Source organism: Megascapheus bottae, chromosome 25 (assembly GCF_031878675.1).
Source record: "Megascapheus bottae isolate mThoBot1 chromosome 25, mThoBot2.hap1, whole genome shotgun sequence".
Classification (NCBI taxonomy): Eukaryota; Metazoa; Chordata; class Mammalia; order Rodentia; family Geomyidae; genus Megascapheus; species Megascapheus bottae.
Genome location: NC_143533.1, coordinates 12,771,035 through 12,786,428, shown reverse-complemented (window position 1 = coordinate 12,786,428; position 15,394 = coordinate 12,771,035). Strand labels below are relative to the sequence as shown.

Genomic DNA, 15,394 nt, shown 5'->3' with positions numbered 1-15,394 from the left:
CTCTTTAGGACCTAGCGGTTCACTTTTCTAGCCACTAGGCATGTGAGGTCACAGCTGAGACCTCTCCAGGACCTTCTGTCAAGCATAATATTGCTCCTTGGGGCAGTCTCTGTTCAATGTGGTTGATCAAAAGAGGACCTAAAGTCTTGATCTCCTTTGCTCTAATCGTATATCTCTGAAGGGCCATCTAAATTCTAATGCTTCATAAGATCACTACATGGAAGTTTGTTTTCTTCCTTGACTCCATTCTGCTTCCCTGGTTTCCCCCCACCCTCACCCCCATTCTATTCATAAATCTCAGTTTTAGAACCTGCTTCCTGGGAAATGAACCTACAAAAATTCCATTGAAATATGGGAGTAAAATAGAATTATCAGAGGTGCAGTATGTGAGGTTAGTTTCAGTTAGCTTTCACAATGATGAAGTGAAATTGTGAATTCCCCAAGCAAGGATGAAGTTATGTGAATCTTAATGGGAATCATTTCCATTTGTTGATAATATTTAGTCTTCCTAATGTGTAGGGATTATAATCTGTTTTTATTTGTCAAAGATGCTGTTTATTTGGAGGAATCTTCACCCATACCAATTATGAGATTTTAGAGACAAATAGCATTGGTGATATCCAGCTCCCGATCTTGGAGATAGTCTTACTGAGCAGTCCAAAAGAAAGAAGGACATTAGCTAAAGGTGATTGACTGAGCTAATTAGAGCCCTCCCATGGTATTTGGCAGAACACACACACACACACACACACACACACACACACACACACACACACACACGAGGCCATATCCTTTCCCATCATACACTGTAGCCTAGAGTGGCTACCAGTCACTGCCTCTCTATAGCAGAAGAGAAGAAGATGAATATGTAGAAAGAGGCAGAGCTGAAAGATGAGGATACAGACAGAGACATAAACACATACATGTCTTATCATTACACAGTCAGAATATAACTTGCATTTCCCACCAATACTGGAGGGGGCTTCCCAAAGATTTAATCTGAGAGGGCCTACTTTTTGTTGTTGTGTTATTATTATTATTATTATTATTATTATTATTATTATTATTATTGCCAGTCCTGGGATTTGAGCTCAGGGCTTGGGCACTGTCCTTTGGGCTTTCTCAAGACTACCTCTTGAGCCACAGCACCACTTCCATCTTTTTCCTGTGTATGCGGTACTGAGGAATTGAACCCAGGGCTTGGTGTATGCTAGGCAAGTAGTCTGCCACTAGGACATGCTCCTGGACCTGTCATTTTTTTTTATAGCATCTGGAACAGACTAAAGCAGGAAGTTCTGTCACTTCAATTTAAACCTCTCCTGCACAGCAACAATTCTCCACACTATTGGAAAGAATTGCAGATTGCTGCATGTCCTGTTTGGCAACAAAGCAGAGCCACAGAGGGACAGGACTACAGCTACGTTCTCCAGGTTGCTTTTAAGAAACATGATTGCTTGGGTGACAGACCACATGGTACCCATGCAACGAGTGCATTTTGCTTTTCTATCTCAGAGGAGCCTGGTCATAGAACAGACTCCCTCCAGGCCATGAGAAAGGCCCAGAACACCCACAAGGGTAGGAGGCAAAGAGAGGCAGACAGAACACGAGCAGAACACCGCTCTTCCTGAGAAAGGTCTCGAAGATAATGGCTTATTAAAAAACACCACAGTCAAAGCAAAATGGAAAAGCACTTTAGGCTTCCTGTCTTTGCCCTGGAATATAGGTATACTTCTCTCGGGAAAGCTACAGATAAGGACTACTATAATAAATGAGAGGGAACGCCATAGCTTCCAGCCGTATAATAGATGAGTTTCTTCCACTTGTCAGCTTGTCAGAAAATGGAATCCTGTTTCCTCTCTGTCAACGTCAAACCTTTCCTGTTTAGTTGACATTTCCATGTGAAAGCAAGGAAAGGGCAGAGTGGCATTTGCTAAGTATAGGGAGGGAGTGTAGGGGACAGGGAAACAGTGCTTTAGAAAATCACATTAACCCTTTCTGTCTATTCACATTGCTACAGGGGGAGATAGAACAGGTGGCTTAATTGGCTCTGAACAAAGTCCTTGAAATTCCTGAGGAAGCTATGTGACCAGATGTCGCTCTCTGTGCTGAGTGTTAAAGAGACAGCTTTGTAACAAGCCCAGTGGAAGGGAGATGGCAGATTTCTTTTAATGAAACTAACTTCTTGCCCTCACTTCACAGACATTTCAAGCAGTGTCCTACCTATGCAAAAATGACAGGATCTTTGTTGTGCAAGTGTGCGATTTGAGTTCTAAGTTTACCTTGTCAGGGTTGAAGTGAATGGGCACCTTGTCTGAGCATGATTCATCTCACTGTGCATGCTCTCACGTTTTCTGATCTTTCAGAACAGTTCATGTTTCTTTTGGATATATGGAGTGATCACATCATGTGCTGGGTTTGAGTTCTGTGTTCATCATTGACACTCCATTGTGCCCCTAGCAGAGAATACCCTTTACTACTCAACATTAGTTTCTCTCGCATCTTTTCTATGTTCCATCTGCCCACATACTGTGAGGACTAGTTGTTCTCATTTACCAGCTGCCGGCTCTGTACTGGCCTGTACTTTTCTGAATATCTCAGCAGGGAGCAATGTGGGGTGCAGGTCCAGATAAGACTCCACCCTAACCTTTGGGGAACTCACCCAATGTGTTTTTGCTCTCTAGAAGCATTGCCAAACCCTGTCTTTGGACAGTTTTTGTCTACTTCTTGCTTACAGTTCCTTTCCCCCCTTCCTTCTTGGTTCCTCTTCCTTCCTTTCCTCTTTCTTTTCTTCCTTCCTTTATTATTTCTTCCAATCTTCTTTTCTCTCTCCCTGCGCCATTTCTCTTCCTTCTCTTTTCTTTTCTTTTCTTTTCTTTTCGCAGACTGATATTTGAGATCAGGGCCTCACGTTTGTGAGGGAGACACTGTATCCCTAGCTCTTTTTCCTTTAGTAATTTTCTTTTGTAGGGTTTTGCTTATACCTCAGGCAAACCTCATACTATCATCCTCCTACCTACACTCTCCATGTAGCTAGGATTATAGGTTTATGCCATCATGCCTGGCTTGTTTTATTAAGGTAGAATCTCACAAATGGTTTTTGAGGGGGAGGAGGGATTCCTGAGCTGGCCTTGAATTATCATCCTTCCAATTTCTGCCTTCCAGATAGCTGGAATTCCAGGTGGGAGTCACCACACTCCCAGGCCTTAAACTTACTTCTAAGTGAAAGTTTCCTATGTTATTTTTACTGTAGACAGAGAACTCACACGCTCCTTTTCTGAAAGTTTATCTTGAGTGAACATAAATTGCAGAAGGGGAAAGCTTTTCTATGTGGCAACTTAATTTCTGACTTCAAGACAGATTCTTGAACCAAGATGGACCCTTGTAGAAATTTCAGATTGGGGTATTAAAAGATGTATTTGGTGGGAAAAAGATGCAGCAACATACATTTGTGGCATGTAGATGGCAAACTCCAGAGTGGAAATCCCATCACCTCAATTGATGTGTGCCACCTCAGTGGCTGTCTAGGACAGCTTCCTCCATGTCTTCCCTATTTAAAGGCAGACATGGGCTTTTCCCTCATAAGCAGATGGCCCCATTCTGGTCTCCTCTCTGGGATGAGTATCACCCTTGCTTAATATGCCCTAAATTTCTGAGTATAGTCCAGTAATGAGCCAGAGGGTTGTATGGTTGCATGTAAAGAATATTTTTAAATACAAAGTATATGAAAAAGAAGAAGGAGGAGGAGGGGAAGGAGGAGGAGGAGGAGGAGGAGGAGAAGAAGAAGAAGAAGAAGAAGAAGAAGAAGAAGAAGAAGAAGAAGAAGAAGAAGAAAAGGTGGAGGAGGAGGAGAAGGAGGAAAAGGAGGAGGAGGAAGAGGAGGAGAAGGAAGGAGAAGAAGTGTAGAAGCTCAGTCAGTACAAACATGGTCACCAGTATAAACAGCTGAATTGGCATTAATAACTTTACTGTGTGGTCCAGAAGCAACTGGTTAAATTCCAAGATATAATACCAGTCCGGCCATGGACTGGCTGTCTGCCTATTTCAATGCATTGCATTGGGCCTTGGGCTTCTTCCTACTCAGCAAGGGCCTTTGACATGTCATTGAGCCTATGGTCATGGTCTTTTGTATCCTCCACCAACTGAGAACATTTGTTCTATCACTTAACATGCAACTGTTCTATATCTATGAGATAGATGTCAGTCTTGTATTTGACAGTAAGAACGCAAAGGAAAAAGCTTTCTGGAAAACAAAAGGATGCTTCCTTTCAATGATTAGTCTTACCAGTGGGCACCAAGGTTGACTTTATGGATGAGTTCAAGACAGAACTAAAACATAGATGGGAGTGACTGATAGTATGGTAGGGGACAGAACAGCCTTTCTAGAAAAAGCTGCCTTTGGGAAACCAAATAGGAGTTTTGAGGAAAATGGGGTGAAGTTAGAAGAGGAATAAAGAATCTTTAAGAGATAGAAATACTTGCCAAAGACCATGATCCTTTAACTTCTTCCCCACCCTGAGGGTTGTCCTCCATCCAGCCTCTTCTGGCTACTGTACTATGCTTGACAATAAGATGAGCCCCCCCAAGACAGCATCAGAATTCACCACACCTTTTTATTTTGGATCATTGTGCAAGATTACAGAGGCCATTGCCTACTGCTGCCTACCAGGCTCCAGGCCCTGTCCATGGTCCTGATTCATTGCTCTTCTCTGGGTCATTTACAATCTCAATGTGCATGTGGCTTCCAAATTCACATAAGTTATGTCCTTGAGGATATCTGTGAATAATTCCTAGATGGGCCAGAGTCCAAGATGCTGTAGGGTGATAAACTTTCAACGGATGTCAGGGCCAAGGGAACTGAGCAGAGAACTGGAGAGAAGGTAGACCCAAACTCAGCACTGGGTAGTGAATTCCTCACTAAGGAGAAGTGAGGAGAAAACTTAGAAGCAATATATTTACATTGGGAAGAGATACTATTTCAAAGGAAAACTTCCTAGGTAACCTTGCCCTATAAATGCAAGGTTATCCTGTATCCAAACAGTCCCCCAAGTGAGATCAGGTCCCACCATAGGCAGAGTTGAGCAACATTCTACAGCTCCAATTTGTCCTAAGTGAACCATTGTGCAGAACTAACGAGGTCATCAATTTTTCTTCCAGCTAATGAACTCGTTGAGAAGGGTGTGATGTGGGGAAGATGATGAGATGAGCAACCAAACCTGATTAAATAGTTTCATCTTCATCAAAGAATCAGGCACAGAGCTGAAGCCCCATTATTCACCGGAAGAGGATAATTACACAGAGCAGGCTGCTGTCAGGGCCGCCCCTCCCCTCACCCAACCGGCTGTGCTCCTTTCTGGAGTATAATATCAGAGCCAGGTATAGGTCCTTATTTTAATTCAACAACTATTTATAGACAGCCTCCTCCATGGCACTTGTGAGCAAACACACATTAAATAAAAGTAGTGGAGATGAATGAGATCTTGCCTCTTTGATTTTGAGTTGATCTAGCATGGAACTTGGCTAAGTGATTTATGCTGTGTAAGGTGCTTTCCCAATGCAGAGTACTTGGGCATTGAGAGAAGAGGGTATCAAGGAAGTCTTCTATGGGTGGTCACCCTCCAGTGGGACCTTAACGATGAATTTCACTGTGAAAGAAAAGAGGAGCTGGACTCAAGTGGCTCTGGCCTGTCATTCTAGCTACTCCCAAAGACTTGAGATCTGGAAGCCAAGATTCAAAGCCAGTTTGGGCAGGAAAGTCGATGAGACTCATATCTCCAATAAACCACCAACAAAAAAAGCCAGAAGAGGACTGTGGTTCAGGTGGCAGAACACTAGCCTTGAGAGGAAAAAGCTAAGGGACAGCACCTATATCCTGAATTAAGCTCTAGTACTGAGAGGGGGGAAAAATGAAATGTCCTATCAAATTCTACCTATTTTTCAAATTCTTTTCTTTTTTTGCCATTATGGCTGGGTAGTCCATGATGAATCCATTATTGTACTGCTAAATTTTGGTCAGGATAATTCCAGAATAGTATACATTCTCAGGGATGACCTCCTGCACCTTGAAGAGATCGTTTTCTTGATAAGTCCCTAGATCCTCTTTTTGTGAGTCTGGCAAGGTGGTTTATTGGCTTTGTAATACCAAGCTCCCACCATTAGGGACTGAGCTAAGATCACCAAACTGCTTCCTATACATCCTTAGTTGAGCTTTGAATCACTAGAGTAGTAGAAGGCTCAGCATGGTATCTTCTCTGAAATGAGCAATCCCTTAATTAAACAGAAGTAAATAGAGGTTACAATGCATTCCTTAATTAAATAGATGCAAATGCCCCATTGCTCTGCTTTTCACACACATCAATTGAACATCATCTCATTTTCCTGTTTGCCCAGTGGAAATGGAATTTCTGAGGCACTATTTCAGTCTAAGTCTCTTGAGTGTGCCTGTGCGGCTGGGTGTTCAATCAGGAGTATTTACCTTCTGGTTTACAAAGATCGATAGCTGGTGCTTCCTGTCCTTTTACCTGTCATTTGCAGGCTTGGAAATGCCTATGAATCTGACTGAACTAGACCTTCAAAGAGAAATGACTAACAAAGCATCTTGATTCCTGCCTTGGGAAAACATACCTGAGAGTCACCAGATTTGAGGCTTGCCATGAACATTCTGATGAATTGCTGGGTGACTCTGAAGCCGCAGGGCCTTGTACCTGCTTTCTTCTTTATACCTAGAGTCAAGTTTAGGTAAGTCCATCCTAAGGATTGAATATGAATTACAAGAATGTGTTATAATTCATGGAACCTGTACTGGGTAATTAATTGTACATATCAGATTGGTTGACTTGTGGTGTTTAGTTGTTCAGCCAAACATTAATGAAAGTATTCTTAGGATAACACTATGTGGTTGTCATTACCTTTAATAAACAGTTGGCTTTAAGCAGAGGAGATTGCCCTCAGTAACTCGAATAGACTTTGTCTAATCATATGTAGATCTTACAAAGCAGAAGCTGGTAAGGAATTCTATAACCAAGCTATCATGGCAATCCTATTTGTGTTTCTGGTCTGCTGGCAAACACACTCTCTCTCTCTCCCTCTCCCTCTCCCTCTCCCTCTCCCTCTCCCTCTCCCTCTCCCTCTCCCTCTCCCTCTCCCTCTCCCTCTCCCTCTCCCTCTCTCTCTCTCTCTCTCTCTCTCTCTCTCTCTCTCTCTCTCTCTCTCTCTCTCTTGGTTGATTGTGGGGCTTTAACTCCAGGGCCTGGCCACTGTCCCTGAACTCTTCCACTCAATGCTAGCACTCTACTGCTTGAGCCATAGCACCACTTCCGGTTTTCTGGTGGTTAGCTGTAGATAAGAGTCATAGACATTTTGTGCCTGGGCTGGCTTTGAACTGTGATCCTCAGATCTCAGCATCCTGAGTAGCTAGGATTACAGGTGTGAGCCACTGGTGCCTGGCTTCCCAAACCTTTTTTTTTTGGCCAATCCTGGGGACTGAACTGTCAGGGACTGAGAACTGTCCTTGGGCTTTCCTCAAGGCTAGTGCTCTACCACTTGAGTCACAGTGCCACTTCCGGCTTTTCTATATATGTGGTATCATGGAATCGAACCCAGGTCTTCATGTATGCTAGGCAAGCACTCTACCACTAGGCTAACCTCCCAGCCCTGCTTCCCAAACTCTTGCAATTGCAGGAATCAGTTCTTTAAAATGAAAGTGAATTAGAATTGGAATAAGAACTCAGATCTTGCTTTCAATTCAAGGAGAGTAGCTGAGAGTACACTAACTGGTGGAAGTTCCTACCAGGCCAAGTTGGGGTAGGAGTGAGTAGAGGAGGAAGAGAACAAAGTCCATATGAGGCTGTCAATGGCTGTCCTGTCTTCACTAGCTCTGGCAAGTCTAGCAACGCGCCATCCATGACTTAGATAGTTATCAGAGGGCAACAGTGGGTTAACAGCCCTTTAACTGAGTCAAACTGTTCATCGGAATAAAAATCCATCTCAATGTATTCCTCGAAACAGTTCTGCTTTGCGGAGGCATTAGGAATAAATTGAGGTGGATCCTGTTCCAATTAAAATTTATGATTAAGACCATCACTTCAGGAGGGCAGGCTAAGCAAAGCCACGAGCAACTTGGAAATCTACACCACTCAGGGTGTTACTTAGAAAAATGAATCGCTGAGAAGAAAGTCACACTGACCTGGTCTCCTTGGCAATTTTGGTCCCACTCCCAGAGTTTCCAGCAAAGTAACCAACATTTGAACACTCAGTTCGAGAAGTGCTTTCCATTGAATCATAGGACCTCAGAGAGATGGTGTGTGATCATGTCACATGTCCATACTTAGGCGCTTGTCCAACTGCTCACATGGAGATCAATGTGTGCAGGTTGGATTGTCCAAATAGACCAGGGAGCTTGGAAGGCTTCCAAAGATGGGTGCTGAGAACTGAGCACCTGTTGTGCTACATAGTAATAATTTAGCCTGGTCATTACTGGAGCTGTGTAAAGTATATATTGTTTTTCTCCAAAAGATGAACCAATCTGAAGCAGTAGTCCCCTCCCTCACATAGAACTTAAGATAAAATATGAATCAGATTAATAATACTCAACTAGGTTTTGTGATTACAGAAGCCAAAAAACCCCTGAAACTTCCTAAATGACAGGTGGGCCCACTTAGCTGCTTACTATCAGCTACTTACACAGCCATCTCATGACCTTGGGCTGAAGAGTGCATTCCTAGTCTCGTTCTCATCCACTAGTCTCGTTGTATGAATTGCTTTGTTGAACTTCAATTAGTTTTATCCCAAAATGTAGCCTACACATGTGTAGCCTGTGATGGAGGGGAAAATGTGTCCAATCTTTTTCAGTTTTTAAAATTCTGTCTACACACCTCCCATCTATACATATGTTGATGGAGTCATGGGAGAAAAGGAGAGGAGAGGGGAAGGGAAGGAGGGGAGGGGAGAGGAGGAGAGGAGAGGAGAGAAACAGAAATAGAGGAAAGAAGGGAGAATTGGAAAAGAAGAGGAGTTGAAGGGAGGGGAAGAGGGAAGAATTGAGGTGGAGGTAAGGAGAGGACAGATGGTAGAGGGAAGAGGAGAAGGAAAAGGGAAGAAGAAAGGGTGAACAGGAAGATGGGAGAGGAAGGAATGGAGGAATTTAAGAAAGGACTCCAATAGCAACTTGGAGTTGGGAGATGAGAGGAATTTCTGAAAGAAGAGGGAGGACTAAAGAATGGTGGGCGTGGGTCAAAAGATGTAAAGGTAGGGGCATAGGAAAGTAGGTAAGGGCAGAGAAGAGGGGCTGGAGAGCAGGACTGTGAAATCAGGTTTGGGCAGCACTGGCATTCCTCTGTGCTACCTTCCCAGTCATCTTCCCCATCTCAGCTTCAGTTTCTTCACCTGTAGCTCAGAAATAGGTAAACCTACAAGACAGGGCTTTCCAGACCTGAGAGGTACGCATGCCACCTAGGAAATGTTAGCAGAGACAGGAGTCCATGTTAAGGCTACAGAGAACTGGTTTCTTTGAAACAAGAACACAATTTCTCCCTCACACATCCTGGGTTTGGCTTCCCTAGAAAAATCAGGGGCTCCAGTATAGTCACTACCTAAAAGGACAACAACACCCTAGAGGGACACCAGAGACTTTTTTTTTTTAACCTGCAGGGTGGTGAGTGAGGCTTCCTGTCTGCTCCACTGGGTCTCAGTGCACAGTGGAGGCGTAGGTAGTCACCAGTGAACTTTCCACAAAGACAGTTTACTCCACCCCCATCTCAATCCATAACCTTTAGTGGTCTCTATAGAGTCATTATGACCATTAGGCTGTGGACTCAGCTCTGCTTTAGCTCTTAAGCTAATACAACTGAGACTTTTTTTTACTTTCCTATTGGGAAGGACCGTCTGCAATTTCTGTGATTTCTTAGATCATTCCATAAGTAAATCAAATATTCTTTCAAGCCCAGTTATCAAAATTGTGTTCTCTGATACCAAGTCTTCTGTCAAACTACAGTGAGCCAGTTCAACACATCGGAAACCTCTGCTATCTCCTAACATCATCCTTACTAGATAGAGTAATTAAATTTGTACTTTTTTTTTAACAAGTCGTACTCAATAAATCTGAATAAATTAACAACGCATTACTAAGACTGCTACATTAAATTTGCATAGTGCATTTAATGAATATGCAAGTGCCAGTGAAAAGGTCTGCTACTGAGAGCCTCCTACATTAGCATAACCACTTCCAGCACGTTTCTTAAATAATGTAGCCATTTGCACATCAGTGACTTGGCTAATTCTAACTTCAGTCAGGGTAGCCTTGTAATTAAGACTCTTGCTTTAATTTTTAATGAAGTTTATGTTACATCAATCCTGACAGTAATGAGGGGACATGGAAACAAAAAGTCTGCTAATAATTAAATTCACAAACCAGTTTGAGGGATAATAATTCCTGAGGAGAAATTACATGACTAATTATTAATTAAATATTCATACTACTCACCACCATGCCACTTAACTGCTCTTCTTGTTGGGAAGACTACTGAGATGGGGATGTAACTTCTTTTTTTTGCCAACCATTCTGAGTTTCAGGTCTCTGGTTAATTTTAGTGCACCATTAATCAATATGACACAAAAAATAAAATTGTTTTAATTGGCATCATTTTATTGTGTCTAAATATTACTACAGTTGGTTTAGTTTGTGTAGAATTAATCTAGTTAGTCGGTGCCTGTTTTATGGAAACATAAATCCAGTTTATATCCATAAACATGTAGTGGCAGGACAACTTGACCTTTTTTTTTGATAACATTACTGTTTACAGATAATTACACCAACTCTTTAAAAGGTTATTTAATAGCTTTGCATTTATCACAGTAAAATGAAAACCGTGCAAGATTACTTAACTCCAGCCTGTTCTGAGGAAATCTGGGAGACCCTCATTTACCCCCGATGCAAAGTAAGCAATATTAATGTGTAGGTTTTTTAGCAAATGTATGAGAGCTTTCTACGAATGTGTACAAACAGATTTACATGTTTGGGTTTGAATCATTCGATGTTTAATTCACAATTGAGTAGGAATCCGGAGAGAAGGTGAATCTTCTCATTATTAGAACTATTTCTATTGCAGAGAAACTACAAGAGGCTGGAGGTTTTATGTTCAGGATCAGAGAAATGACTATTTTTCACAAAACCTAGTAAAACAAACATCATGAAACCAGAGAACTTATTATGATAACACGTAATCAATGGTAATGGTTATTGTAGAAGCCTCTCTTCTCCTTTCCCATTTGTGAAGACGTATTTAGGAATTTCCTTTTTTTAACTTTTTAAATTATCTTTAAGTAGCTGTACAAAGGAGGTTCCGTTCAACATATCCGTCTCTGAGTGCAATGCATCTTGATCAATGTCATGGCTTTCATCATTCTCCTGCGTTTCTCTCAATTCCACCCATCCCCTCAAACTTCCCAGCTCCATTTTCATAAATAGACATTGAGTGTATGATTGCATTCTCCACCCTTCCTCTCTTCATTCATCTCCTCCCACCCCTGCTCCTAGACCTCACCCTTTTAACACACCTCAAGTTCCAGTTTCCTGTTGTTCATTTTGTTAGACTGTAGGTTAGTTCTCATTTAGAATAAGATGCTACAAGATGTGTACTTGTGCATATGTCATCCCATATTGAGCCACAGCACCACTTCTGCCTGCTTCTGTGTATGTGGCACCAAGAAATTGAATCCAAGGCTTCGTGCATGCTAGGCAAGCATTTTTGACTCTAGGCAATCTAGAGTCAAAACAGTGTGTGTGTGTGTGTGTGTGTGTGTGTGTGTGTGTGTGTGTGTGTGTGTTGGTATTGGTACTTGAACTCAGGGTCTCATATGCTTGTTTAGCTTTTTTGCCCAAGAGTGGCACTCTACCATTTAAGCCACACCCCCACTTCCTATATGAGAGTATTTTTATCTTGGGAAAATATTCTCAACAGAAGCACTGCTGGGTAAGAGGATATATGCATTATCATCCCAATAATCATTTAGCAAAAGGTTATAAGAATTCATGATCATGGTAGGAACAATGTACAGGGAGATGGGAAGAGTTAGAGATAAGGAATAAATAAGATAGGAAGGGCAGGCAATCAAAGTCATAATATTCCACGTGTACAGGTGAAAACAGAGGTAGGAACGTTGAGGGGATAAGTGGGGTTGAGAGAGAAAGGGGAAAGAATTTGGAGGGGTGACATTGATCAAGATGCATTGTACTCATACACGGACATGATAAATTGAAACCCCTCTATACAACTACTTGAAGATAATTTTTAAAAACAACTATTTTTTTAAAAAAAATAAATATGAATAGGAGAACTGAATCAAGCTAGAAGTAAAGTCAGTCTGCATTGTCTCACATTATAGTGGGGAAAATTAAGATTTAACAAAAGTAGTGAAAAATCATTTCCTAAAGCCTATTGTTGCTATACCTGCCTGAACAATCACTTCTTACACACTATTCGTGACACTCTCAGCGTGTACCACTTGTGAGGCAGCTAAGCACAGAGTGTCTATGACACCAGCCTTTTCACTATTCTCACCAGCTGTCCTTAAATTTTTTTCCCTGGTTACCTCCATTTTCACCAATTGGGGAGCAGGCTTGGAGCCCATCTCATATTCCAGCCGTTTACCCACTTACGAAAGTGTGTGAATCAGAGACAGTCCTTCAAAGTCTTAGCATTCCACTTCTTCATCTATAAAATGGGTATGGTGCCATTTTCATTGCAACTTTTCAGGATTAATAATACAATGTATATAAGGCCCCAGTAAGGGTAGTTGGCACAAGTTAGTTGATAATTTTCCACCCTGCCATGACAGATGAAGATAGCTAGCAGTGATGGAATGTTTGAGTGCTTTGTACTTTGGAAAGCACTGCTCTTTCACCATCTTGGAGCTAGAACTCAACTCAGAACTTCAGGCTAAGGGAGGTACTGTTATGTTTCCTCTTTTGTATGTGAGAAAATGGGGACTGAAGAGGTAAAGTAGCGTGTCTAAGGTTATTTACTAATAATAAATATTGCATTCAATGTTAATTATAGTAATTAACTAGTAATGCTGTTGATTGCCTTAATTTACACAGCTTCAGACCTGACACTGAATGGAACTTCTGGATGGCTCACTGGGGAATAGGTGAATGTAGCCGATAACTCCACTTTACTTGCTGGGGTGGGTAGGGCAGCTAAGAATGGCATTATACCTCCTCCAGTCTAGCCAGAAAATGAAAAGGGTAGGTCTGGGTGACAGCTGACCAGAGAATGCCAGAAGGTGGCAGTGTGGTGGTGTATGGAGAAGTTCTACTGGCTAGAAGATAGAAGAGCTACCAGCTGGGGTCAGTGAGATGACTCAGGCTTGGTGAGAAGGAGAGAAGGGGAAAAGGATTTACCTTTGTGATAGGCCTGGGGGTGGGAGGGAATTGGCAAGGAAGAAGCTCAGTGGTGATCACATAGTCATGTAGAGAGCCTCAGTGCCCAGGGCCTTTATATGCCTGAAGCTTACCCTATTGTTTATGAATCATAATATCTGGCCAAGGGACTTGGTGTTGCAAGACAACAACTTCAGGCCGCTGAGCCTAGAGAAAGGCAGCTGCATTCATTTGTGCATTCAAAGCCTTCTTTGGCTGTGGCCATGGTTAGCTCCCAAGAATGCAATGACACTTCACACTGGAGTATGTGCTCCCATGTATCATGTTCTAGCAAGTTTCAAACTTTTAAAAATTTTACTCTAGCTCTCCATTCAAATGAGTAGTTTACTTAGAAGTTAAAACCAAGGGACATCTCACATGTCTCCCAAGTTCAAAAGAAAGGATTATCTAACAATTTATTTGTTGTTACCGTATCTAACTTTGGTACCTGATATATTGTATATACATTTATTTGTTTATTTAAAACAGGGAAGGGAAGGGGAAAAACAAGATGATTGGGAAGGGGGAAGGGGGGGTAGAGGGAAGTGGGAGGAAAACATGGGAAGTTCAAGAAGTAATGTACCAGCCGGGTGCAGTGGCTCACACCTGTAATCCTAGCTACTTAGGAGGCTGAGATCTGAGGATCTCAGTTTAAAGCCAGCCTGAGCACTAAAGTCCATGAGACTCTTATCTCCAGCTAACCACCAGAAAGCCAGAAGTGGTGTTGTGGCTCAAGGGGTAGGGTGATAGCCTTGAACTGAAGAGCTCAGGGACAAGAGTTCAAGCCCCATGACTGACTACAATAAAAAAAGAAGTAATATAATGAGTGATTGTTGTCTTTCATGTACTATGTTATCTCTCATCTCTTTTGCTGTCCCTTGGCTATCTCTTATTGTTACAGTATTTTACTTTGTTATCTGATATATTGTATATATGCATATTTGGTTATTTGAAATCGGATAGGGAAGGGGGAAAACAAGATGAGGGGTGGAAGTGGGGGGAGGGAAATGGGGACCAAGACATGAAAAAAAAAGAAGTAATGTACCTACTACCTGACAAATGTAACTGTAATCCCTCTATACATCATCCAGACAATTATATATGTGTGTGTGTGTGTGTGTGTGTGTGTATGTGTGTGTGTGTAAAAAAGAAAAAATAGTCCTTTGGATGACCATCTTGGCAAAGAAAATGCTTGTTTCATTAGTTGAATACAATTTGAATAAAAAAGGCTTGACTATATGTCAAGTAGCCGAGGTAGAATTAAATAAACAATGAATATAAGCACTGTGTTGCAGGCCAGGTTTTTCCAGGATACAATTTTACCTGATAGTCCTATTAGTTATGAACAAGTCTACAGTAAATAAAGACTAATAAAAGTAAAAGAGAAATGTATTTGTTTTATTTTTATTATCTTAAAGTAGTTGAACAAAAGGGTTTTGATTCAATATATTAGTTTGTGAGTACAATGCATGTTAATCAATGAGTGATGACTTTTTTTGGGGGGGGCAGTCCTGGGGCTTGAACTCTGGGAGCTGTCCCTGAGCTTCTTTTGCTCAAAGCTAGTGCTCTACCAGTTGAGACACAGCTCCACTTCCAGCTGTTTAAAGTTGTTTCTTAGAGATAGTACTCTCACAAACTTTACTGAACTGCAATTCTCAGATCTCTGTCTGTTGTACAACTAGAATTTCAGGCTTGAGCCATTGGTGCCCAGCCAAAGGATGACACTGTGTGTGTGTGTGTGTGTGTGTGTGTGTGTGTGTGTGTGTGTGTATACTGGTACTGGGGTTTAAACCTAGAGTCTCGGCACTGTTCCTGAGCTTTTTCATGGAAGGCTAGCATTCTACCACTTGAGCCACCGCTCTACTTTGGGCTTTTTTGTTAGTTAATTGGAAATAAGAGTCTCATGAACTTCACTGCCAGAGCTGGTTTAGAACTGTGATCCTCCGATCTTAGCCTCCTAAGTAGCTAGGATTAGAGATG

The 15,394-nt window shown here is 41.9% G+C and overlaps 1 protein-coding gene across 6 annotated transcripts in view; it reads left to right on the top strand.

Moving 5' to 3' along the window:
- The window catches only part of LOC150046401 (uncharacterized), a 172,041-nt gene that overhangs the window by 89,185 nt on the left and 67,462 nt on the right, over positions 1 to 15,394 (top strand). Inside the window, exons 1-2 of one of the 6 annotated variants that reach the window (XR_016539677.1) lie at positions 5,288 to 5,373; positions 6,532 to 6,735. The exons of 4 other annotated variants lie outside the window; for them this stretch is intronic. Coding sequence is in view for 1 of the 2 variants with exons in the window: in XM_090358278.1 (XP_090214404.1) it covers positions 6,650 to 6,735 (86 nt within the window). In the remaining variant the exon portion in view is untranslated. Of the gene's footprint in view, positions 1 to 5,287; positions 5,374 to 6,531; positions 6,736 to 15,394 lie in introns of those variants that run through there. One more of the 6 variants, XM_090358278.1, reaches the window with a different exon arrangement.